Source organism: Lycium barbarum, chromosome 6 (assembly GCF_019175385.1).
Source record: "Lycium barbarum isolate Lr01 chromosome 6, ASM1917538v2, whole genome shotgun sequence".
NCBI lineage: Eukaryota > Viridiplantae > Streptophyta > Magnoliopsida > Solanales > Solanaceae > Lycium > Lycium barbarum.
The window spans coordinates 21,553,261-21,579,652 of record NC_083342.1 but is presented as its reverse complement, the minus strand read 5'-3'; the positions used below and the strand labels follow the sequence as shown (position 1 = coordinate 21,579,652).

General features: G+C 35.8%; 1 protein-coding gene across 4 annotated transcripts; it reads right to left on the bottom strand.

Annotated features, from left to right (window-relative positions):
- Positions 1 to 6,548: 6,548 nt before the first annotated feature.
- Positions 6,549 to 18,907, bottom strand: LOC132643596 (uncharacterized). Of its 4 annotated transcripts, XM_060360063.1 has the most exons (6): positions 18,726 to 18,906; positions 12,717 to 12,841; positions 11,699 to 12,400; positions 11,391 to 11,626; positions 10,386 to 10,495; positions 6,549 to 7,090 (listed from the first exon to the last, which is right to left on the bottom strand). In XM_060360063.1, the coding sequence occupies exons 4-6, from the start codon at positions 11,396 to 11,398 to the stop codon at positions 6,867 to 6,869; spliced, it is 342 nt and encodes a 113-aa protein (XP_060216046.1). In that variant the 5' UTR covers positions 11,399 to 11,626; positions 11,699 to 12,400; positions 12,717 to 12,841; positions 18,726 to 18,906; the 3' UTR covers positions 6,549 to 6,866. The 4 variants fall into 4 exon arrangements, with proteins under 4 accessions (XP_060216046.1, XP_060216045.1, XP_060216044.1 ...); XM_060360062.1 differs by lacking the exon at positions 11,391 to 11,626 and having other exon boundaries at positions 12,717 to 12,846; positions 18,726 to 18,907; XM_060360061.1 differs by lacking the exon at positions 11,391 to 11,626 and having other exon boundaries at positions 18,726 to 18,907.
- Positions 18,908 to 26,392: the final 7,485 nt, after the last annotated feature.

Below are 26,392 nucleotides of genomic sequence, written 5' to 3'. Positions count from 1 at the left end.
TGAAGTCGGAGGTATGGTGGAGGTAACGTGGTGGCGACGGTGGTGATGGTGGTGATAAGAAGGGAGGAGATGGTGGTGTAGAGGTGACGATGGGGAGGTGGAGAGAATCGACGGGAAGGTGGAGAGGCGGAGGAGGAGAGGAAAGGGAGTGAAGAAGGAGGCGGGTGAAAATGAGAGGAAGGGTTTCCCCCTTTTTTGCACGAAATGGGTCGGACCCAGTCCATAAATGGACTGGGTCAATTTTTTTAGACCGGGTATTAAGAGAATAGGCTAATAAATTAAAACACGAATTATTCTAAAAATTGAGATAAGAGATATGGACTAGTCCAAAAATATTAGGGGTTAATCGGACTTTGATTTGGGGTCCGGTAAGTCAAAATACGGACCGAGTGCAAAGAATAGTTTGGCTTCTAAATTTAAATAAAAGACCTGTCTAAATAACTTGTGTTAAATATTTCTCAATACAAAATATGCAGTCTTCAATGCTCGGATAAAAGTGGCGTTCTACTAGCCGTGCAATAATATTCCGACAATTCGCACTGAAATAAATACTATTGTTTAATTATGCAAAGATAAATGTTATGCGTGTGCGTAAGCTGGTAAAATGCCGAAATGATAAAAAATTATGAATTATAATAATAGTAATAAATAATAATGATAATAATAATAATAATAATACTAATAATAATAATAAAATGCGGTAATAGTAATAAGAATAATTAATAGAATAATGCAATAGCGGTATTGATAAGAGGCTAATAATTATAGTAAACATAATATATATATTTTATTTTTTCCAAAAATATTAGAAACGCAAAAAATAGGTATTTCGGAAGAGAGGCGGGACAAAATTGGGTGTCAACACCAAGCAGTTGCTTACCCCTTCTGGAATCAATTTACGGTGGGAGTCAGCCAGATATACGGTTCGTAAAAATTATACGGTCCGTATATCTGACCGTAAAACTCACTTTTCCTGAAAACATATTCTCGTCGATTTGTTCAACCTTTAAACCTTCCAATACCTGCTAAACATGAACTTACCCCCTTATAACTATAAGATAAACTCATCTAATCTCATTCAACCTTGATGACCCCCCGAATCCAAGACTAGAATCACTAACACACGGCGAATCTCAATGTACAAAACCACGGGGTGTAACATTCTACAGAGTGGTGATTAGACCTACATTGTTGTATGGGGCATAGTGATGGTCAGTCAAGAAAATAAAGGTAGCGAAGATGAGGATGATCATATGGATATGGGGAGTGGCCTCTGTGGTGGACAAGATGAAGGAAGCAAGGTTGAGATGATTTGGGCATGTGAAGAGGAGGTGCTCGGATGCACCAGTATGGAGGTGTGAGAGGATGGTTATTGCAGATTTTAGGAGAGGTAGAGGTAGTTGGCCGAAGAAGAACTTGGGAGATGATTAGATAATACATGACACATCTTCAGCTTACTGAAGACGTGACCCTAAATAGGAAGGTATGGAGGTCGAGAATGAGAGTAGAAGGGTAGGTAGCCAAGTGTTATACTCCCTCTGTTTCAATTTATGTGAACCTATCTCCTTATTAGTCCGTGCCAAAACGAATGACCTCTTTCTATATTTGGAAACACTTTACCTTTATGCAATGATTTATAACCACACAAAATATATGTGACTCATTTAAGATCACAAGTTTAAAAGTCTTCTCTTCTTTCTTAAATTCCGTGCCCAGTCAAATGGGTTCACATAAATTAAAACGGAGGGAGTAGTACTTTTACATAGGAGAGACAGGGGACTAGTATCCTCTTCTCATCTTCTCCTTACTTAGTAGTATTAGTTAGTAGGCACTTAGTATCTTATTCTTCATTTTTTTTTTACCACCTGTTGCCTCATTTGTCTGTTCATCTGGATATTTTGATGTTGTTACTCTCCTTTTAATCCTGTTTTGATTACACTTATTTTGCGATAAGGGTTTACTAGAAATAACCTTCTGCCTCACAAAAGTAGGAGTAAGATCTGCATAGATACTACCCTCCTCAGATCTCATCCATGAGACTACACACCGAATATATTATTATTGTTGTTGTTTTATAAATATTCAGTGCGAATAAATATTTATTAAAATATTGGGGAACTTATAGCAATGAAGCCAAGTGTGTGGATGGGCTTCTCTGAGTAAATTTTGACTGCTGCTACGACTCCCTAGTGAGTCAATATGTGCTGTGTAGCAGAAAGACCAATTGGGCGGCGCGCAGAGTTATTTTCTCTCTACAGTTCTTGCCGCGCTCTTGGAATATTCCGTGCATTTTTTAGGTTACTCCACCATTTTATTTTATGGAGTACAACAATATTTTTTAGGCTTTGGTTAGCTCGATTAGTATAGACGTGCTATTTCTAGCTTCTATGTTGGCCTTGACATTTTTAGTCCTCATTTGTTTTGGTATTGAATATAAAAGATATCAGACAAAAGAAAACACCATAAGCCTTTATGTATTTCTTCTTTCTTTTTTTCAGTTCAGCACCGATATTCAGTTCCCGCATTGAAGCTCGACTATATCCGAATTCATGCCGTGTAGGATCTATATGGGAAAGTGCTCCCTATTTTTCCATACTCAGGGCTAGAACCTGAGACATCTGATTAAGGAAAGGAGCAGCTCCATCTGCAGCACCACGTCTTTGATGGTGCCTTTATCCATTTAGGGGTCGTTTGGTTGGAAACGAGTTATCCCAGGATAAGTTATCCTGGGATTATTTATTTCAATCTCCCACAGGGATAAAATAACACTACAATCTCAAGATAACTAATCCCGGTATTAGTGATACCATCATTTTATCCCAATCAAACGTGGGATAAATTCATCTCAAATATAATCCCGGAATTATATATTCTTATCTCTTGTACCAAACTAGTTAGAGAAAAGCTACAAACTTGCAGAGTTGGTGCTTTGTTCATTTTTGAACATGGACACTATTTTATTGTCAACAAAACCCCTCCTTAGAGACTAAATGACAATAAATATTAAGTACTCCCTCCGTTCCATTTTAACTAGCGCTTTAGCTAATTTTACATTCACTAAGAAAATAATAAATACAAGGTATAGTTTATTAAGTTATTTTTAATTATTTAATAAAATTAGATTGACTATTTCTTCTTAAATAATGTGCATTCTTCTTTAATTCTAAGGGTAAAGTTGGAAATAAGAACCAACTTTAGTATTGAATTCCTAAAGTAACAATTATTTGGGATAAATTTATTAAATTTCTAAAGTGACAATTATTTTGAGATAAATTTTTAGAGCTAAAAGGACAGTTAAAATGAGATTGAAAGAGTAACAAACTGTCTAAAACAACGTTGAGCATTAATAGGTTGAAGTGAGCAACCCCAATAAACATCTCAACAGTTGGTTGGAATTACCCCTGCATCTGATTCCCAAGTTTCCTTCATCCCAAGTGATCGAATTGGGTGAAGTGTGACCTCGTGCATTCATATAATTTCGTTTAATTTTTAATTATAACTATAATATTTGTGGATCTTAGAGTAGTAGATAGAAATTATGCTTGTAAAGAGAGCAGTTTAAAAGAAAATAGACTGACTCTTTGGGACATAATAAAAGATTTATAAGAACTTGTAATCTTAAATAGGTATTTACTCGTAAATCAGTACAGTTAAATTTATACAGGTGGTTATAAATACGTGGATCAATATGACCAAAATAGTGAAATAATATACAAGATTAAGCAAGATAATTGTAAAGAACGCTAAAGAAATTCAAATTAAATAACCTGAGCCTTGACGAAGCAATGAGCTAGAGTATCCGAGCAGGCTAAGCGTCGAAGCCTTCTTGAAAACAATCAAGAACAAGAATAAAGAAATTGCTTAAAAGTACTTTTTTTCTATTAGATTTCAAATGATCTTACAATTCAATGAGAATCCCTATTTATACTTGAACTATAGGGTACACATTCCATGAATCGTGCCCCCTGTATTACCAAATATTAATGTTATAGCAATAATGAATAATAAAAAGGGTAATAAAGCTCATTTAAGGCCCGATGAAGATTTGAGGTCTTTTTCTAACGAACGTTGAAATTCGTGTAAATGGTGCGATAAAACGAACCCCCTCCCTCCTCCCCGCGGAGCCTTTGCACTCTTTAGTCTCAGGAAGCGAGATGTCACGCCACTCCTCCGGGGCCATGCCCGAAGCCTCGGGTTGTCTGACTCGGATCTGACCTGTTACTCTAACCATGTGTCGTCACTTAATACGCTCATTTGAAGTCTACGAATTTTGTCCAATACAACAGGTCATATCATTTTTAATTTTTTATATGACATTAAGGATAAAATTTGAAGTTAATGAGTTTTTCATATTAAAAAGGGCTTCATTCTTTTTAAACAAATTAAGAAAGAGTGCAATATTAAAAAGAACAGATGAATAGTAAATTCTAAAAACTATTTATAACATACTGTAACTGTATAACTGAAAATATAAAAGGAAAATAAATATTAAAAAAAAAAAGAATATAGAACATTAAAGCTTTGGAAGTTGTTAAAGAAGAACCTGCATTCATGTGTCTTCTTACATCGTAGTTCGTAATAATACAAAAAGGCAAGTCTACGTGTTCATTTAGGGAAGCTGGGATAATAAGATACGTATGGTTGATGCATTGACGATATGCTGGCTAGCATATGTACCTTTTTAAAAGAGAAAAAGCACAGACCCTTATTTAATTTTAAGTTAACATTTGGAGTTTTTACCTTTTTGTAAATTCATTCCTCTTAAATCAACTTCAGGCACCGAGGCACGTTGAATTTGAAGTTCAACAGGTAAATTAATTTTAGACATATGGTATTTAAAGTTTAACTATTCAGGTCTGAAGTTTGGCTTGCCAAAACTTAAATTTACATAATTTAAAAGCACACGTCCGATATTTTTGAATGAACTTAAAGGAACATATATCCTTTTTTTCGAAGGAACATATGTTTAAAATTCAATAATTTTTATATAAACTTAAGGCTCATATATCTGAAGTTCAGCGATTTTTTGCTAGAACTTCAGTCTTTTTAGCCTAAGAAGTTTTTGCTGAGAAATAGTTGTTCTCGCATTTTAACAATTTAACATATCATTCAACACCCAAATCTAGTGTAAATGAGCTCAAATTTGAAACATAATAATCAATTTGTCCAAAAAAAAAACAACGCCAAATCTGACAACCCATCTTACAACAACAGTGATTTGCCAATGTTTTCAAGCTTTTTTCTACAACTCACCTGATTTAAAGTCATTTTTCATATTTGAAATTGAAGACTCATTTCTTTAAAGCATTGTACTTCAATTGATATAAATTTGAAAAATATTACTTCCTCTATCTCAATTTATGTGATATACTTTTCTTTTTAGTCTGTCAAAAAAAGAATGATACATCTCTATATTTAGAAATAATTTAACTCAAAATTTTTCCTTTTACCCTATATGAAATGATTTACAAACACACAAAAATTTATGATTTGGTTTAGACCACGAGTTTTAAAGTCTTTCTTTCTTTCTTAAATATTCTGACTAGTCAAATTATATCAATAAATAGAAACAGAGGAAGTATTGTACAACAAGAGAAGAAGAAAGATGAAGTGGAAGGAGAGAGGAGAAGGCAACATGTGTTTTATCTGATGTTTGCTAGTTTGTCTTACAGGTGCAAAAATTGAATAGAAATTAAATAATTTTAAAAACCAGGTACAACTTAAATAGCAGCAATTTAGAGATTATTAATTATTTTTGTGACTGCAATTTAGAAATTGTTTATTGTTTGTGAGAATAAAATATGCAAATGGATTATATATATATATATATATATATATCTTTGCATCATATCGTTGATTCATTTAAAGATTATTAATCATCTTTGTCAGTGCAATTTTTCTGCTCACCAAAATATTAAAAAGTTTCATTAACTTCTTTTTAAAATTAAATTTATTCATCCAGGGTTTCACCTTTGAAATTTGGCGTTGATCTCTGAGTAGTATGTATATGAATATTTCAAAAAAAAAAACTGAGGACTGACCTTCCCTCCCTATTCCTAGTGAAGATTTAACATGCTCAATCTTGTACAAGGGAAGTAGGTTCATTCTCACTCATTCTAATTTTTTGTGTGTTTCGAACTTTTGGAACTTTTTTTTGCATGGCGTCATATTTCTTAATTTGGCACAATTACAAGCTATGCATATCGTTTTATTTGTGCTATATGGAAAATCTATTTTAACCCCCCTTTTGCCACAAATTGGATATTCGGTCTACCTTATGTCTCATAATTCTCAAGCTTGCTTAATTCGTTAAGGTAAGAACCTTTCTGGTTCTTACATCTCTTATTTACTCAACCATTTTAATTCTCAACATGAGATCTTTTAATCCTGAAAACAACACATTACTCAACTGAGATAAGGTAATGTAAAACACTAAAACCTTTCAAATATGAGTCAAGAGAGCATGTTAAATGGTATTACTTGTACACTGATAAAACAAATATCCATACGCCTAATATAGCGTAAATATATGAATAACAAGAGAAACATTGCAGGAAGAAGATTTAGTGTACGCCAAATATATAAGGAATTTTGTACTTTACAACAAACCAATATTACCAAGTTAAACTAGGAAGAAAAGAAAAACTCCCTGCAAACGATCAAAATCTCTAAATAATACAACCAGGTAAAAAAAATTAATCATTGTGCCCTTGTATCCCACAAAGTTAGAACTGCAAGTTTAGTACCATTAAGAATCTTAACAGTACTTTAATTTGAAAAGGAAAGAGAAATTCTGCCTTCTTTTCAATTGTGACATTTGGTGTCCAATGCCTTCGAGAACATTAATGTCCTAATTTTATCCTCATTCAGTCTTTTTTTGTTCGGGTGTTCGACGAGTCCCCATCTTGATTTTGCCCTAACTGCTTTACGCTGGCTTTGGCCTCTGCCAGGAATTTAGGATCAGGCTCATGTTTATCAGAGGGTTCTCTCATTGCCAGACAAATATAAAATGCAATAACCACATTCACCGATATGACAGCAACGAATCCACTCACTAATGTCATTGAATGGGGAGACATATCGGTCATACCTGTTCCAAATGTACAATGGTTAGTTTAGAATCATAAGCCACTTGACTAAAAGGAAAAGGCTATCAGCGCAAAAAAGCATAATTATGCTGTCTGATTAAGATATCAGGACTTTTAGTTTAAGAAGAAAAAAGAAGATAGTAATCTTAATGCTAATAGCAGCAAGAAGAACGAGAAAAGAACACTGTCGCCAGCACTTTGAAATGAACATCAGGGGAATATGACCTTAGCAGTAATATAGTGGTGATATCGATGACACCATTTCATAGCTCGAATCAAACCTCATACTATCCATCAGAAATATAGTTGAAAGATCTCTCCGAACAATACATGAGGCATTAGATTGCATTCACAGGTCTTGCTTTGTGGCTGTCTAACACTTGTGGTAAAAGGCCACTGTGAAGCCATCTAAAACCCGGTGCTTATTCTTTGCATTTTCCAAGGTAGTATTAACCAAATGGTATGTGGTCATTCATACAGAAAAAATCACTTTGGTTTCTGAAAACTAGAGATGAGTGATATTGTGCGACTTACGAAACCATTCAGGAGGCAATTTAAAGAGAGAAGGACCAAACTAGTCCCTTATGTTTGAGTTTTGAATCAAAACCATCCCTATCCTTTAACCTAGAGCACTTATGACTCCTCTAACTATGTAAAACTAGTACATTTTTAGTACAAACTAACAGATTCCACCAAAAACTAAAGAACCTAGTATAAGATCCGCTCAACTCAACAACTCACCCGATTCAGATAACCCGCCTCATCTTTCTTCCCAAATTATAATAATTGATTACATTCTTAGAAACACTACATCCTTAGTTTCAAAACTAAATTAAGCAGCTCTAGAGAGAGCATTCCAGTTTTATTCAACAACAATATGTTTGTGGGGGTTATTCTACATTCCCTCAGAACAATCCCACAAAGATGATCACATCCTTATCATAATTCAGCTCATCACATACTGTGCCTTTTGTTTTCTTCTTTCTTGATTTTGTTTCACTTTAGATCGACCCATCATATCTTCATCATAACACAGTAACACACTGACTTCGAATTTAACTTCCAAAGATTACTTGAATCGGTCTTGAAACAAACAAACGGTATTTTACGTATTCAATATCATATGTTGGTTAACGTCAAACTAGTTAAATGTATCAGTTCGAATTCACACTCCAGTTAAAATGAAAAAAAAAAAAAATTGAAGGATTGGGTATGGAAAATCTTTAGTTGGAACTCATTCGCATTAATCTCCATGTATGAGGTCATTCTTCCAAGCTCCTGGTTGAAATGGTGGAAATGGTTGGAACCAGTAATTGCATAAGGAGCATATTTTTAATGTTAAAGAAAGCATTCAGGTTTGATGTATCATGCATCACATATGACCTGATAGTTTTATATATGGGACTTCTAAGACCTAAAAATACACTAAATCTGATTTGGTATGACTTGCTTCTAGGGCTGCAACCCAATATCTTACTTTGGGAGGAAAGCTGGAAGTTATTTAGAATGGGTGGGTGGGTGGGTTGAGTTGGGTGAGTCTATTATCAAGTTCTGTTTCTTTTTTATGGAATCTGTTAGTTTGTACCGAAAGTGCATTGGTTTTGCATAGTTAGAGGACTATTATTGCTCTAGGTTAAAAGGCAAGGGATGGTTTTGATTCAAACTTCAAACATAAGGGACTATTTTGGGCCTTTTCTCGCAAGTTAAATCATAGAGAAATCTTAAAGGTCTACACAATTAACTCATAAACATAGACTAGACTTAATGTTGCGGTAAGTGGTAAGTTAAGATAAAAGAAATTGTGTCATTGCCCGTACAGGTCTTCAATCACAAGACAAACGACATTTCTTACTTGTAAGTGCTGCCAATGGGAATTGATTTGCAACTCCAACCAATACACAACCAACAAAAAAAACTATATTATTGTGATTCCCTTATTCCATCAACCAAAAGTGTCTCAAAAACTCATCCAAATTTAAAACTTCATTTCGTAATAATCTCAAAGAAGTTTCCAGTTACTTTTAATCAGTATTATCCATAAGTACTCAAAATGGTGACAGGTTCTCTGGTCTACAAAGCATGGATATTATACGTGTCTTTTCCTAGCTACTGTATCATGCACATTATTGATATTCTTTGGTATGTAAAACTATTAATGGATAGAGCAGGAATCAGCAAGCATTGATAGGGTAATCACCCAGATATGTGTCCTAGAAGCTCAGCACAGTTACACTTGGCTGCGCCAGGAGGCGAACTAGTCACAAATCCGTCATAAGTACCTGCTATAGTTCATCACCTTCCACTCTATCCATGTCTTTTTTTTTTTTTTTTTTTTGATGACAAGGTAACCTGCAGCCGCTATCCTTTGGGTGCGCATAGGGTAAACCCCGCTCCTATGGGATAGCCCGCAAACCACAAAGGAGAGAGAACCCGCACTAGGCAAGCCATGGACGACGAGCTCAACCCAAAAGGCAAATCCCCTACTTTCGTATGAAGGGGATTTCAAACTTGAGACCTCCATCATGAAAGCCCCATGCTCAACCAACTGAGCCACCCTCGTGGTTCTATCCATGTTCTTGTCAATTTAATAACTCTGAGAAAAAGTATCAGGTGTGCTATTTAAGACATAAGCAAGGGGCACATTTGAGAGTGCTCTCCTACCAAAACAACCTATGTCCCACAAAAAAAAGATTTCTTTTCTCATTTGATATTTGACAAAAGATAAGAATATAATTAAAATTATCTCCAGAACTTCCCTATTCACCATGACCAACCTCGCCCATTCTCAAGCAGAGAGCTCGGCACTAATATAATCACATTAATTCAATTGACAGAACGTATTGTGAGGCCAACACATCATAATTGTCCCTCGAACTCAGATGAAAGTGTGAAGAAACTTTGGCTCCCTTTGAATACGTCAACTCAGATGGGTGAAGAAATTATCATTTCAAGCAACAAAGACTGCAGGGCAGCACATAGTTGAGTAATTAATAGACACAAATCTGTCACACTTTCCTCATGTTCCACAAACTGATGTGACTGCAAACTAAATACCACTGTGATCAAATGTAAAAGCACAAAAAAGGACAAGGCTCAAAGCATAACAATGAAAAGAAAGGCATAGTCCAAGGTTTTTGAATAATGAACTAATTAGAAGAAAATATTTTAATTATCTAAGACCAATAAATACCTACTTTAGTATGGCCATCAACTTCTGGCATGTATAATAGCCCAAATTTTTTAAACAAAATATTTTATCGAGTAAAGTTTGTATCAGAAAATTTAGGGAAAGCTCACCAGGAATTAAGTCGTGGTTAAAGGCGTACAAAATTGCAATAGGAGCTGCCCACATAATCATAGATGTGACAAAGAACTTATTAACAACTCCTGCCATAGCTGCTATCAACCTGCGAAATAGAATAAAAAGGATGAAATATAATTTGATAGAATCATCTATGAAAGGACAGAAAAAAGAATTCAATTAAAATGAACCTCAATCATGGAAAAAGGAAGTTCATAAGGTAATTTTTCGTATGTAACAAAATCTTTCATTGCATATTTGATGCTTCTCTAATAGCTAATGATTGTCTTGCTTCCACAATTAGACAAGAGAAACAAAACCTGCAATCCAGTCATTTGGACTTTCTTGTTTGACATGTTGTGTCATACAGCTTGTAGATTAAAGCTAGTATTTTTCACTCCAAAATTCCAAACTTTTATCAAAGGAACACCTGAAGACTTTCATCTCAACTAGGGCCCTCGGCAAGGCAACTGAATATCGCCCCCCAACCCCCGGGCCCCGGAAAAAAAAAAGAGAGAGAGAGAGAGAGCAATAATATTAGCTAGAAATAGACACTCAAATTCCTTTATATGAGTAAATTGTTAATCCAAGCACAAAAATAATAGTTTGGGCCTTGAATTCCAGCTGCATCTGTATAGTATTTCCACACCCAGCAAGGCCACATTTAGCTAAAACTTCATCAACAGGCAGTTTTGCTTTCCATAGCCTCCATTAGAAGAATGAAATCTTAAAAGGAAGCCCCTTCACCCATATGTTCCTAAACTGTTGTGCTGCAATTTGTCTTGTTCTCAGCAATTCCCATGCACTACCACCTGTAAACTTCCCAGAGCTTGTCATCAACCACCATGGATAATCACATTCATCAGAGGATTGGATAGGTGCTGCTTAAGGGCACTAGCCTAAAGAGGTGCTGTGTTCAGATACTAGTCCTGATCTGGTACAGGTGACAGTTAAAGTAGTTTAGCCTAGAGTTTCTTGAAAAGAATTGAATTGAACTGTACCTTCTCATTGCCCTTCTCAAGCTGCACTTACAGAAGGAGAGCACCAGCCTAAAGAGGTGCTATGTTCAGATACTAAAGAGGTGCTATGCCCTTAAACTCATTGCACTTACAGGAGGTGGACAGATTCTTGAAAAGAATTGAATTGAACTGTACCTTCTCATTGCCCTTCTCAAGCTGCACTTACAGAAGGAGAGCACCAACCTAAAGAGGTACTATGTTCAGATACTAGTCCTGATCTGGTACAGGTGACAGTTAAAGTAGTTAGCCTAGAGTTTGTATGGGCAAAATGTATCATATGTAGAACTGACCTTAATGGCGGTATTAACATCTTTGATGTTCATTCCATTAGGTTGCTTGTGGTGCAGATTGCTCATATAATGGTTTAAGTTCTTGTAGAATGAAACTGCTTTCCAAGGAGTAAAAGCTGAAGTTGGAAGAGTGCAGTCCAGTTTTGATAGCCTGAAGAAGATTCATTTGGATTTGATTCCATTGCACCTGGTGAGAGCTTTGAGGTGTTTCAAATGTGGCATCAATCCAAGGCATCAACACTGCTTGCATTAAGTCTACTGCTGCTTTCTTTTTCTGTTTGTTGCTGTTTCTGTTAACTTGTTCATTTGAGCAAGTTGACTGTTTTTTCCTGTTTTTTTTTTTTTCCTGCTGATCCTTTGATCAGTTGGTGTTTTCTGTTTGTTGGCTTTTTTCCTATCTATCTTGTAAACTATTCTTTTGATTAATGGAATAAACCACTATGATAGTGGTATTTAATTTTTTTTCTAGTTTGAACTAACACTCAAAATTCTGTCAATTTCATGGATCCATCCCCTTTTTTCTCCTTCATTCCTCATTCTCCTCATAGACATGGACAGATTTATGCAATAAGCATAATACAAATTTCTTTGATTTGTCATTCTGCTTTCAAGTTCGTATGTCCTTTAGGAACTATGAGGTTCAGAGATAAGATTGTTTGGCCTCCATAACCCCTAGCCTTGAGGAAATATACTTCTATGAACCTGGACCATTAAATATTCTTTTTATCAGGACCATAAGATCTAGAACAACGGACTGCATAATATGCAAGTTTTTTCTTGAATTTAGAGAGCAAAAATACAATTTGGAAAGTCAATACAAACGAAATATAATCCAGAATCTATATTTTATAATATTGCAAAGTTATATGGACCCAGAGATTTGCTTCTAGAGAATTGGGTACAAAAATGTTTCATATCAATGCGAATAAACAATGAAAATAACTTTTGAGCTTGCAGTATCACAATATACACCCAAACAGAGAAAAAGGAAAATTTAAAAACACAAGATTTAGCTTACCTTGGCAAGAAAGCGAAGACGATCAAGAACAATTGCAGAGCTTGATACAACAGTGGGAAATAGGAAAGTGGCACCAAGAGATTTGAAACAGAGATACAAATGGGAGGTTATATAACCGTCTTTACCTGTTCTACATTTAGCCAGAGCAAAATGTGAGATTCAGAAGTACAAAATGTTGTTGAGAAAATTTCACATAAATTAAAAGAAATTTAATGGCTAAATAGCAGGAGAACGAAGAAAATGCAAAGACCAACCTAATCCTATTATTGTTCAATCTGGTAATACAACAAATGTGGCAATTCAAGGAACAAACATTTATGAGTAATAACCAAAGAAGTTAGAACTTAAGGAAGATCAAGATGGTTACTGAGCATCTCAATGGTGAGGCTTCATTTAGCAGTATAGATCAACCATTGCCGATATTAATTACTCCAGTTAAGTTCATAAAGCATGTTCATGATGCGTAGGTTTGGATATAGATTGGTAAATTTCAAATCCTTCGATTTCAAATGTCAAATTTTAGAAGCCTTTCTTGCCAACTAAAAATGATAATAATCAAAACAAAACTAAGGCAATCAATCAAAACAAACGGCAAAACTGGTGGTTCTTTTTTCCCATCACCTAATTATAAAATAAATGCTTTACCCGAAATGGAAAATTACTTATCCTCTTGTCTATTATCTGTGCGTATCTATATGTCAATTGTCTCAGACCTATTCTCTTGTCTATTACCTGTGTGTGTATCTATATGTCGCTTCAAATTTGAAGTTCCAGGCCTATAGTGCGCTACATAGATCATTTAACCTTTCATTTCTACTAGCATGAGGCAATTTTAAGAAAGTATCCAAACCAAAAGAAGTTTGTTTTTTAGCTCGTTTGACGGGACTGACGAACTAATCTCGCAAGATTCCTCATTAGCTTCCGTAGACATCTCCGCCTAAGATCAATCACGCAATCATAACATAGAAAGTATAAGAAGACAGAAAATTTAAGTTGTGACAGAATTGATTTCTAAGTGTACAATGAAAACTTTAATGAACTTAAATTAAAACAACAAAATTGCTTTCTATGTTTGAAAATCACGTAAGAAGCAAGGGCCGAAAACTATTAAGAGCCTCATCTGCATATTTAATAATAATATGAATAAGCAACAGAGAACTATTATACAACAACAACAACCCAGTGAAATCGCACAACGTGGGGTCTGGGGAGGGTAGAGTGTACGCAGACCTTACTCTTACGAAGGTATGACGGCTGTTTCCGAGAGACCCTCGGCTCAATAGAAAGCATAAAAGAGGTCAGATAAGGCCAAGAAATTCAAAGCGATATGGAAATGAAAATAACGAAAGCAACTAAGCCATGATGAAGCAGTTTGCAAAGGGCCAGTAGCTATCACAGATAAAATAAGATAATCAAAGTACAGGAAATAACAGATAGTAGCAAAAATCAAAGCACAAGAAACTATAGCGCGATAATGCGACCACTACTATGAAAGGATAAACGAGACTATCTGCTAGCCTTCTACCCTAATCTACCCTAATCTGAGTCCTCCATACCCTCCTATCTAAGGTCATATCTAATCACCTCTCCTCAATACTTCTTCGGCCTACCCCTACCTCTTCTAAAACCATCCATGACCAACCTCTCACACCTCCGCACTGGGGCATCTGTGTGTCTCCTCTTCACATGTCCAAACCATCTCAGTCTTGCTTTCCGTATATTGTCTTCCACCGAGACCACTCCCACCTTGTCCCGAATAACCTCATTCCTAATTCTGTCCCTCCTAGTGTGCCTACACATCCATCTCAACATTCTCATCTCGGCAACTTTCATCTTTTGAACGTGAGAGATCTTAACTGACCAACACTCCGCCCCCATACAACTTAGTCGGTCTAACCACCACTTTGTAGAACTTGCCCTTAAGTTGTGGTGGCACCTTCTTATCACATAGCACTCGGAAAGCGAGCCTCCATTTCATCCACCCTGCCCCAATACGATGTGTGACATCATCGTCAATCTCCCCGTTGCCTTGTATAATAGACCCAAGATACTTAAAACTACTTTTCTTCTGGATGGCCTGCGTACCAAGCCTCACTACCACGCCAGCCTCATGAGGAGCTTCACTGGACTTGCACTCCAAGTACTCTATCTTAGTCCTACTCAGCTTGAACCCTTTAGACTCCAGAGTTTGTCTCCAACCCTCTAGCGTAGCGTTAACTCCACTATCAGTCTCATCGATCAAGACTATGTCATTCGCGAAAAGCATACACCATGGCACCTCACCTTGAATTTGCCGCGTCAAACCATCCATCATCAAGGCAAATAAAAACGGACTAAGAGCTGATCCTTGATGCAACCCCATCACAACTGGAAAGTGCTCTAAGTCATCTCTGACCTTACCCTGGTTTTGGCTCCCTCAAGTCCTTGATCACTCTAATGTACGCCACAGGTACACCTTTAGCCTCCAAGCATCTCCATAGGACCTCCCTTGGAACTTTGTCGTAAGCCTTTTCTAGGTCGATGAATACCATGTGTAAGTCCCTCTTCCTCTCCCTATACTGCTCCACCGGTCTCCTTATAAGATGGATGGCTTCTGTAGTTGAGCGTCCCGACATGAATCAGAACTAGTTCTCTAAAATAGACACACCTCTCCTCACCCTCATCTCCACCGCCCTTTCCCACACTTTCATAGTATGGCTTAGCAGCTTGATACCTCTATAGTTGTTGCAACTCTGGATATCGCCCTTGTTCTTGTATAAAGGGATCATTACACTCGACCTCAATTCTTCGGGCATCACTGTCGTCTTAAAGATGACATTAAACAACCTAGTCAGCCACTCCAACCCTGCCGAGCCCGCGCTCTTCCAAAATTTTCCAGGAATCTCGTCAGGTCTAGTTGCTCTTCCTTTGCACATCCTACGAACAGCACCCTTAACCTCCTCAACCTTAATACTCCTGCAATACCCAAAATCGCGACGCCTCTCGGTATGATCCAAATCTCCCAACACAATATCTTTGTCCCCTTCGTCGTTCAAGAGTTTGTGAAAGTATGACTACCATGTCCGTCTAATGAGAGCTTCCTCTACCAATACTTTGCCATGCACGTCCTTGATGCACTTCACTTATCACGTGCCCAGCGGACATAATTAAAGGCCTTATCTAGCAGCAGGAAATGGTATACATATTAGGTTTTGGAAGGATAGGTGGCTGAACAATATCATCCTGATGGAAGAATTCCCAATCCTATTTCAAATAGCATGTGAGCCAAATTCTTCCATCACTCAGAATAGGACAGACAACACCTGGGATGTACTACTATGAAGGAACCTACAAGACTGGGAAATTGATGCAGTGACCAACCTGCTTTCTAGGCTAGAAGGCCAAGTGATAAATGCCCAGGAAGCAGACAAGTTAAGGTGGGACAGTGACAAGGATGGTAAATACTCAGTGAAAGAAGGCTATGCAAACTCAAATGCTCCTAATGAAGTGCTTGATAACTAACCATGGAAGTTGATATGGAAGACTAAGCTCCCAACAAAGATGATATGCTTCAGTTGGAATAGACAGCCCTTCATGAAGCTTGCCTCACTCAAGACAACCTTAAGAAAAGAGAATTACAGATTTTCAATAGATGTTACGTGTGCCAACAGAACCTTGAATCCAACAATCGTCTCTTTTTACATTGCTGCTTTCTTATGGAGCATGTTTTTGTCTATATTTGGTATTAGCTAGGTAATGCTACATCGCACTAAAGAAGCCTTTGAATACTGGTGCAATTGGAGAGATGGTAAGGCCTTCAAGCCAATCTGAAAGATTTGACAAAAGAACAAAAATCATTTCTATTCCAAGGTGGGGAGTTTGATTTTCCCCATCGACTTGTACTAACCTAACAATCTAAGATCTAATAATAAGTAATAAATTAAGGTTCTAGTTCAACACGGAACAAAAGGGACAATATACAGTATGGGTAGAAAGAGGGATACCTGGTAGTATCTTTTGGTGTATGGCCAGAGAGGAACAACAGATGTTTTGAAGGTTTATCAACTCCAAATCACTCCCTCAAGGCTAGATGTCTTTTGTATCTATTATAATTGGCATAACCTTTCACTGACAACTTTTTGAATTTTGTTAGCTCCTTGGTACTAGTTTAGTCTTTTTTGTAATTGAGCTAACAAAGTTTTTTATCTTTATAACTTTTCGTATTATTCTGCATCTTCTTGATGCCAGTAATGAAATTTCTTATTACTTCATCATAAAAAAAACTAAAGGCCTTATCTTTTCCATTCTGAAACCCATAAGTTAGGAAATGACCCAATCGAGAAACCCATCTCATTTTTTTCACCCGGATTTCCCATACAGACCATTTATGCCCAAAATTTGGGTTTCAAATTAGACTGGATTAGGTTGAAGCTGTTGGAGAGAAAAAAAGAGATAAGGAAAATATAGGCTCATTTAGTCAACACTAATCAAAAGTATAAGTTCCAATCTGGGGTTTATAAGATCTTTGAACTCTCCCTTCTAATCGCTAAATTTTGGTGGGTGATCTTCCTAAAGTACATATCACTATCATTAATTAATCTATAATTATTTTAGCTAACTACGTTTCTTTTGAGCTGACGATCTATCGGAAATAGTCTCTCCACCCGATAAAGGTAGAGGTAAGGTCTGCGTACATCTTACCCTCCCCAGACCCCACTTGTGGGATTTCACTGGGTATATTATTGTTGTTGTTGTTGTTGTAATTATTCTAGCTAACAAGTTTCCTCCAAGACATTCCGTCAAACAATAAGTTGATCCTAATTCGACAACCTTGCATAAATGCATAAATTTCATCTTCTTCTTTTTTTATGACATGGGAACCCGCAGCCGCGCACAGGGTAAACCCAGCTTCTGTGCAATAACTCGTAAACCACACAGGAGAGGTAACCTGCACTAGGCAAGCCTCATGCGATGAGCTCGACCCAGAAGGCAAATCCCCTACTGTTATAGGCAGGGGGTTTCGAACCTGAGACCTCCATTGTGAAAGCCTCATGCTCAACCAACTGAGCACCCTTGCGGGTATGCATAAATTTCAACTCAAGAACCAAAAACTCAACAAACCCAGTCAATACTGCAGAGATAATGCAAAAAGATAACAAAACATTACATTTTTATGACAAATTAGAGTCCACAAGTTCCAATATGGGGGTTATAAGAAATTTGGACTCTCCGTTCTAATCAGCTTTTGGTCCATGATCTTCCTAAAGAACATATCACTCTCACTATCATTAACTTACTAATTATTCTAGCTAAAATAGCTCAACAAGTTTTCACTTGGACATTCCATCAAACAACAAGTAGACCCTAATTCGTCAATCTTGCATAAATGTATAAAATTTCATGACAATAACCGAAAAATCAATAAAACCAGTTAATAAGATGACATTTTTGTGAAAAAATTACAGAAACAGAGGAACTTACAAGCAGTGGCGGACCCAGGATTTCGTGCAAGGGGGTTCCAAAAAAAAAAAAAAAACTAAAGTCCACGATAGTAACTCACCGTAAAAGCAATACTAGGCATAACGTAATGGGTTTCAGCCTCCGAGAAGCGACACTACTTACTGAGTCTCAAATTTCTTAATTAGTCAAGCAATCTATTTTTCACTTTATTTTTTGACATGTTCAAAGTTCAACCATATTTAGATCTTATAAATAATTTCTCTCACATCTACTACAAAAGAACTAAACATTTTTTTTAGAAAGTACCAATTTAATTCATATTATTGACAAAATTCCACAACAGAGCAGTGAAAGGTACAACTTAAAAAGACCTAAATCCCATTACAAGAACTTAAAATTAGGAGTAACCAGGAAGAGAACAAAACCAAAAGCCAACATCTAATGCAACAGGGAAAGAGACAAGAGATATCCTTTACTAGAAAAAAAGGGAATTAAAGGTGGTTGCTTGCTCCATGTGAGACTAATATTTCATGACATAAGGAAATTAACTCCACAAGATATTGAGCAAACCTTGATTGATAACGGAGTGGGTGAAATTTCAGCAATCCGGAAGATTTATGGAGCAAGGTTGTGTTTCGAATTTAAGCAAAGAGACCAGAGACGTAAGGGCTTGGAAAATGGGAAATGGGAATTGGGGATTATTTGCTGTTTTAGATTGGGACATGGGATCCTTTTTGATTTTAAGTTCTATTATTATTTTTTTTAAAAGAAACTCTAGTTTGCCCCCAAAACTTTCGTAAGTGTTAAATATTTTAAAGTGTTGCAAAAGGACGTGTTAGATCTGTTTAAAAGAAAAGAGGATAGTCAATTGTTGTAGGCTGGTTTCGAACTCGGATCATTTGACCGAAAATGAACCCACTTTCACTGGGCTGGTGTTGTATTCTATTCAAGTGGAGTCAAATTTAATATATATTTGTATCTATTTTAAAAATAGATTAAATATACATGTATATACAGTATTATTTTTTCAACAAAGTGAGTTCATATGAACCCACGTGACACCATGTGGATCCGCCCCTGCTTACAAGTTGAATCCAAGGAGAGAAAGAGATAGCGATAAGAATAATAGTAGTCCAGCTAGTTGTTTGATCTGAACTTACAAAGTCGAAAGAATTAGCTTTTTTCAAGAGAGAAAAAGATCCATATAGTCCCTTATGTTACGGTCTAAAATATTTTGGTACTTTATATGTTACACCAAACGTAAAAGGTCCTTTATGTTTGAACAAAGTAGATACTTTTGCTCCAAGGTCAAAAACACATTAGGGAAAATAATACTCTATATCTATTTGGAGAAAATATTTATCCAAAATGGCTCATATTTTTAATATTACCCGAAACAGCCCTTTTATACATCATTATACACTTTTATACAGGTTTATACATTGTCTACAGTAAGTCTATAATGTTGTATAACGTGTTTATAAACACTACTGCACAAAAAAAAAAAAAAAAAAAATTGGCCATGCAGATGTTAATAAAAAATATGACTACGTGAATGTAATATTTTATGTTGGATTGTATATTATTGAAATATTAAAACGTCAAAACTAACGGGAAACGGAAGTTGCTAACAGTAAAAACCAAAGGATTAGTAGCAACAAACCATGGATAGATCTGAAGGCATACGATCTAATGATGTTTTAGCTCAAAAACCTCACTCTCCCTCTCGAGGTTAAATTCTTATACAATTATACCAAAAGGAGAATAAAGATTGTGTTACTGCTATTAAAAATTGAAACCAAAGTTTCGGTCTAAACACGTTTGGCCATGAGAATTTTTTACTTTTTTCCGGAAAATTATTTCACTTTATTTAGAAATCAATGTGTGACCATGAAAATTCCAAATACAACTTCAATTGTATTTGAAATTTGAAATACACCTAAAAACTTGTTTTCACTTTTTACACTTTCTGTCACGACCCAACTAGGGCCGCGACGGGTACCCAATACTTGTACCGAGCACCCCCTATCTCGTATCGCATTCTTATCACTAAGTGGGCCGTATGCACTATACCATATCCCTTTTTTTTTCCGTTGCTTACTATTAACATCAGTAGCATAATTATAAACATAGGCAATTAAACTTTGCTAGTACATTATACAGCGACGAGGACCCTCAAGAGTACAAAACATCTAACTGTACATATCTGTCTACGAGCCTCTAAACATAGTACACATATACATAAGAAGGGCCGAGTACTGCCGTGCCCGAATATATACACAAAATAGTACCAAGGAACTGAGGCTCCGAGACAACTGGAGCGCCGCTATAGTAATGTTGATGAAGCTCCTAGGAGTCAAGCCTGTCTACCTGCTGACCTGCGCGGCATGAAACGCAGCGTCCACAAGAAGGGACGTCAGTACGAATAGTGTACCGAGTATGTAAGGCATGGAAAAATAATGCAAGCCGAACCATAGAGCTTGAATAACAATATCATGGGATCATAGGACATATAATGAAATAAGAAAGTAACTTGTACATAGGAATGCCCTTTCAGGCCAGATACCATGCATGCTTGTCTGTCTTCGGAAAACTTTTTTTTTTCATAGACATAGAAAATAGAACTTATATTATGTCATGTCTTATCATATCATATCATATCGTATCAAATCATATGGGATCATGTCATATCATATCGTGTCATAGCATAGCAGGACATAGCATAGCACCGAACAATGTCGGCTCGCCCACATAGCACCGAAATTCATCGGCTCGCCCATATATCCCGCGTCCGGGCATCCCGCGTCCGGGATGATAAGCCAACTGACCAGGTGGCAATGAAACATGTTTCCCTTCCCATCCCCCATGTACATATTCATATCTCACATACATATGTCATATAAGCATGCATGAGAGCCCAAAGAAAATCATGTAACCATCAGAGTGACATAAGGTCGGTGACCTCCGATTACATTATGGAACAATCGTGATCGCCTTGTCTCACCTTGAAGGAACAAGTATTTTAAGGTGAGACTATCAACGGAGAATAGTGTTGAAAGAAACATAGAATGAAATCATGGACGTCATAGAAATCAATTCATCGGCTTTGGAATCTTTAGAGGATGGTGTCATAACCAAGGAATAGAATTGAAATCAAGAACTAGTTTGATACTTTCTTATTCATATTGGGTCCTTAGCTTAAGACTCTTAGTCATGGAATCATTCTTGTCATACTTATCATAGACGTATTCTCTTCCTTAGCATCATCGTTATCATGGTCATCATAGACATATTTCCATTAAAAATAGTACAGTATTTATCGTTTGATAATTGGAACAAGGATCAAAAGCTTCCTTTGGATTCTACTCCAAAATGAGTCAAACGGAGCAATAGGGAAAATTCGGGAACAATGGGCCCACCTCGGGCCGAATGAGGTAGCGTACACCATTTGCATATGTTACATGTCATAGCGTTACTTGTGAGGGTTTCAAGGTAGTCGGGTCTTATTTATGCAAGTTCTAGAGGTTTAGGAAGTTTTTCCAACATTTCACACGATTTTTAATTCAATTCTACTGAATGAAAAAGGGGAAACTTTAGGTGCGGATTTCGGAGAATAGAGTTGTCCCCAAGGCTCGTATCCGACCTATTACGTCTAAGACATGCCATAGAAGGAACAGTAAAGCCTTACATACCTCTTTCCGCTCCTTATGCTATTCCAAATTCAAGTTGCAAATCCTCCACAATCTACAAATTGGTCATATTTACCAAACTTTGGTCAGAGCATTTAGAAGTGGAATCTTAAAGTAGCATTTGTCTACCGAAATTTCGGCAGCACTTCCCCTATAAATACACCATCTCCAAAACTTCAACTTAGCCAATTTTAACCAACAACAATTCGGGAATTCAACCCGGCCAAGCCAACAACAATACTAGCAATTATTCTAGCAACACTCTAACATTCAATTCTATTCAATTCAATTCACATAAATTTCAAAACAATTCAATCAACATGCTACTTCATCCAACACTTTCCAATTTCAACAAGAACAATAACTACTTAATTCCTTCTTTCACATTCAATCACCACCACCCAACTTACAATCTTCCAAACAATGGCTCACTTTCAAGTTCATGAATTATATTTATAGCCTACACATTAACAATATCATTCTTACAAATATAAGAAGCCATAACAAAGTCGCACTAACTCCTTCCATAATACACCAACAATTTCATATTCATTTCAAGCCATTAAGCCTTCATTTAACATCATAAAATCCACAACACAACAACAATCAAAATGCTACATAAATTCAATTCATCATATCTCACAACATCACCCCTATTTTCGGCCACAACAACAACATTCATGCTCCATGCATTTTCATCCATTTCTATACATTACACCAACAACCATACGGCTACACCACACACACCCATATTCTTCAAGAATTTCATTCATTTTTGTACACTACAACATGCACAAACATCCATAACATATAAGGAATAAATTCTTACCTTCTTCCTTGATTTTTCACTTAGCTAAGACTTGTAACTTGCTAGAATATGGATTTTTCTTGCTCCAAGGACCACTCCACATTGCTAAGGACCTTTCAATTAGTAGGAAATGATTTTTGAAGAAAAAATTTTCAAGGTTCTTGTTGATTTTGGAGGTGGCTGAATAGCCCCTCTTATGTTTCTCCTCCTCTCTTGTTCTTTAGGGTTCTTGAAACTTCTAGGGACATAATGAATAAGATGACTAATTAAGTCATCTTATGGACTTATTAATTTTGTGCTCATATGGGCTTTGGCCCATTTACTATAGACGGCCCAAATGACCCCTTTTCTTCCAAGCCCATATTTTTTTTTTGTGCACTTCATGAAAAATTGTTTTTTCACATTCCTAATTTACCCTTCGTCTTCCTCCATATTTCCACGAGTCATATTACGAATTTTTCCTTTATACCCTTGACCTTTCTTAATATTCCCACTTTAAAATTTTCATAAACAACTTATGCACCCAACAAGATTAAAATTATAGTCTTGCTCTTAACCTCCCGCCATTATCTTAAATTATCCAAATACGCAAAAATGCGGGATATAACACTTTCAATACATTCAAAATCAAATATTCTTTGCAAAAACTATAACCAAAGACAACTCCATCTTTAACTCCAACTTCAAAATTTCAAATAAAGTGAAAAATATTTGATTTTCATGGCCAAACTCCTACTGAATTATAATTGAAGCCGGTCATATAGATTTTGGGAAAAGAGAAGGTTAGTGTTAAAAATTACGGACCTATTTTAACGAACATAGGTTAAAAGAACGGTTAATTAAAAATCAAAACAAGACAGGTGAGAATCTATTCAAATCTTTTCCTTATTTTCTTCCTTTCTTAAGTAGCTCAGTACTTTGAAAGTTTTCCTTGCCTTTAAAATTTTAATATCGTAAATCACAAGAAAGGTTAATGTTATAAAGCAATCTGAGTGTATCTTTTATTTTATGAATCACTATTTCTATTTCAGGAGTAAAAAGTTTCATGTTTGGAATCGTAGAAGATAGTTTGGTTTTTTTTCTCTTTTTACTTTATGCATCTCATGTTCGAATTTAACTTTTTTTCACCGGAATTAAATTTGAAATTAATTGACTCAACTAATTTAAATTTTGGTTGCTGCTTATTATATCTTCATATTAACCAAAAAAAATTATAATAGTTTGAATTATTAGTTGTTACTATAAGTTATACTCCCTCTGTTTCAATTTGTTTGAACCTATTTCCTTTTTAGTCCGTGCCAAAATGAATGACTTATTTCCTAATTTGGAAACAAATTCACTTTATGAATGATTTACAGTCACACAAATTTTTAAGACCTATTTTGAATCACAAGTTTCAAAAGTCTTCCTTCTTTCTTAAATGTCGTGTCCAATCAAATGGGTTCATATAAATTGAAACGGAGGGAGTAGTATCTTTTTATGCAGTACAAAATATGTAATTTGGTTTTATAAATTAATGTGACGAATCTTAATCCAAATTCTCACTAGAAATTTAATAATTTGACCCTACCATTCGGATTCCTACAGCACAAAACAAAAAAAATGTAATGCTACTTAATCTTAGTTAATTAACACTTGGATTTGCAACCAATAGCCTAATTAATTCAAATTAACGTTATTTTTATTCAAATATTTGCTGAAAAAAAGTTTTAGTCGCACCTGTATAATGTATTAGGAGCCCGTTTGGATTGGCTTATAAGTTGCTTATAAGTTGTTTTCAGCTTTTTTGAGTGTTTGCTTGGCCAGCTTAAAGTCATTTTGTGCTTAAAATAAGCTCAAAAAAATAATTGGGCCCATTTGACTTAGCTTATCTAAAGCACAACTTATAAGCCAAAAAAATAAGTTAAACTATCCCAACTTATTTTTTTGGATAACTTACATAAATAACTACCTTTTATTGGCTTCTAACTAGATATAACTATAAAATGCAAAATTACCAAGCGTAGCTACTTTTCTTTAAAAACGCGTGTATTTCTATTTTTTTGAAATATAGAGAAATACAGTGAACAGTAAACATGCTCCAGTGAAATCAGGAGCTATTTATGGAATAGAGTTTTTGAAATACAGGGAAATACAAAATCGGGTTGAGTAAAAATTGGCTATATTTTTTGAACAAATTCTTCTTTTTCTTTTTAAATGGTAAGTTAAATTAAATCAACCATATTTCACGCATTTCATAACAGCTCACGAATCTCTCTCAACTTTTATCACAATCAAAACCTTTTGAATTCAAAAACCACAAAAGATCTGAAAACTTTCAAAAATAGAAAAATATACGCTGCAATGCAATGAAATATGGTTGATTGTTTAAGAAATATAAACTTGTAGTATGCGTATATATACTGGAATACAATGAAATATATCAGAAACTATTTCATAAATTAGAAATACAAAATGCAGAATTACATTGAGATACAGTAAAATACAAAAATCGTGAAAACAAAGTGGAGCAAAAATAGGTTCTACACAAAAAAAAAAAAAAAGAAAAAGATAAATACAGTGAAATATACTGAAACATTTTATCAAACACTTGGTGGGCGTGAAACTCCACAACTCTCATCAATGGTGTTTCTACAACTTCCACACTAACCACAGATTCACCAAAAATCCAAGAAGAAGAATTCTCCTTTATCATGCCCAGAATTTTCTCTACCCTACAGGTGCCAACTTGAGCTTCGACTCTTTTAGTGTCTTCTCTGTAGATTGCAACAGGTTGGGATTTTAAAGCAAAATTGACATGGAGCACTTGAGCAATCCGTCTAGTTTAATGGGACTTTGTCATCCGAATTGGCTCCCTCAGCTCCCAATTCCCTTACCCAACCGGTTTTCGAATTTTGTAAACTTTCCTGTTGATCAAGACATCCATTTTCTTCATTTTACTTGTTGTCATCCTTTATTCGTTACCTACACTGTGTGGGTAACGATTAAGGAAGATGGAATCGTGCTAATAATGATGATAGATAATGGGCGTATAATACGGTTGAAAATATTGAAGATGGGAGATAAATTAATTTGAAAAGAGAAGAGATTGAGAGTTATTGGGGAACATGGGCCGTAAGTTTTTGGGAAATACATAGACACTTGTAGATCAGTTACAACTGGTAATTTTGAAATTAATTTAAGCTACTAAAAATAAATAAAATAAAAGGTAGCTATTATTAATAAATAAGTCTTAGAGGTAGTTATGTCCAGTAAATTTTCCTTTTTTTTAGGCCTAAGCCCATCCAAACAGGCTCTAGGTTGACGTTGAAGTTGGGTGAGGGTAGGGTCGTAGGGGTGACAGATGAGATGTTCGGGCTGAAGTTGGCGAGGTGAGATGTGCTGAGTCAATAAATTGGCTTTTTTTCGCAGATTGCCATTCATTTGGGGTGGTCTTTAATTTTTGCTCTTCAAATTGGTGGTCTTTAAGTTTTGCCCTTCGCTTAATACCTCGAGGTTGTGGGTTTGAACCCCAGCTCAGTAAAAAAATAAAAATCGCAAGGCAGAATTTGCATGGGAAAATTCTGTCCATGTGCAAATTCTGCCTTAGCGAAATTCTGTCTGAAGGGCAAAAGTTAAAGACCACCATTTTGAGGAGCAAAAATTAACGACCACCCCCAGTGAAGGGTAATCCTGCAAATTACCCCTAAATTGGTAAAGACGGGCTGAATCTAGCCCAAGTAAGCTTTGTTAAGATGAAT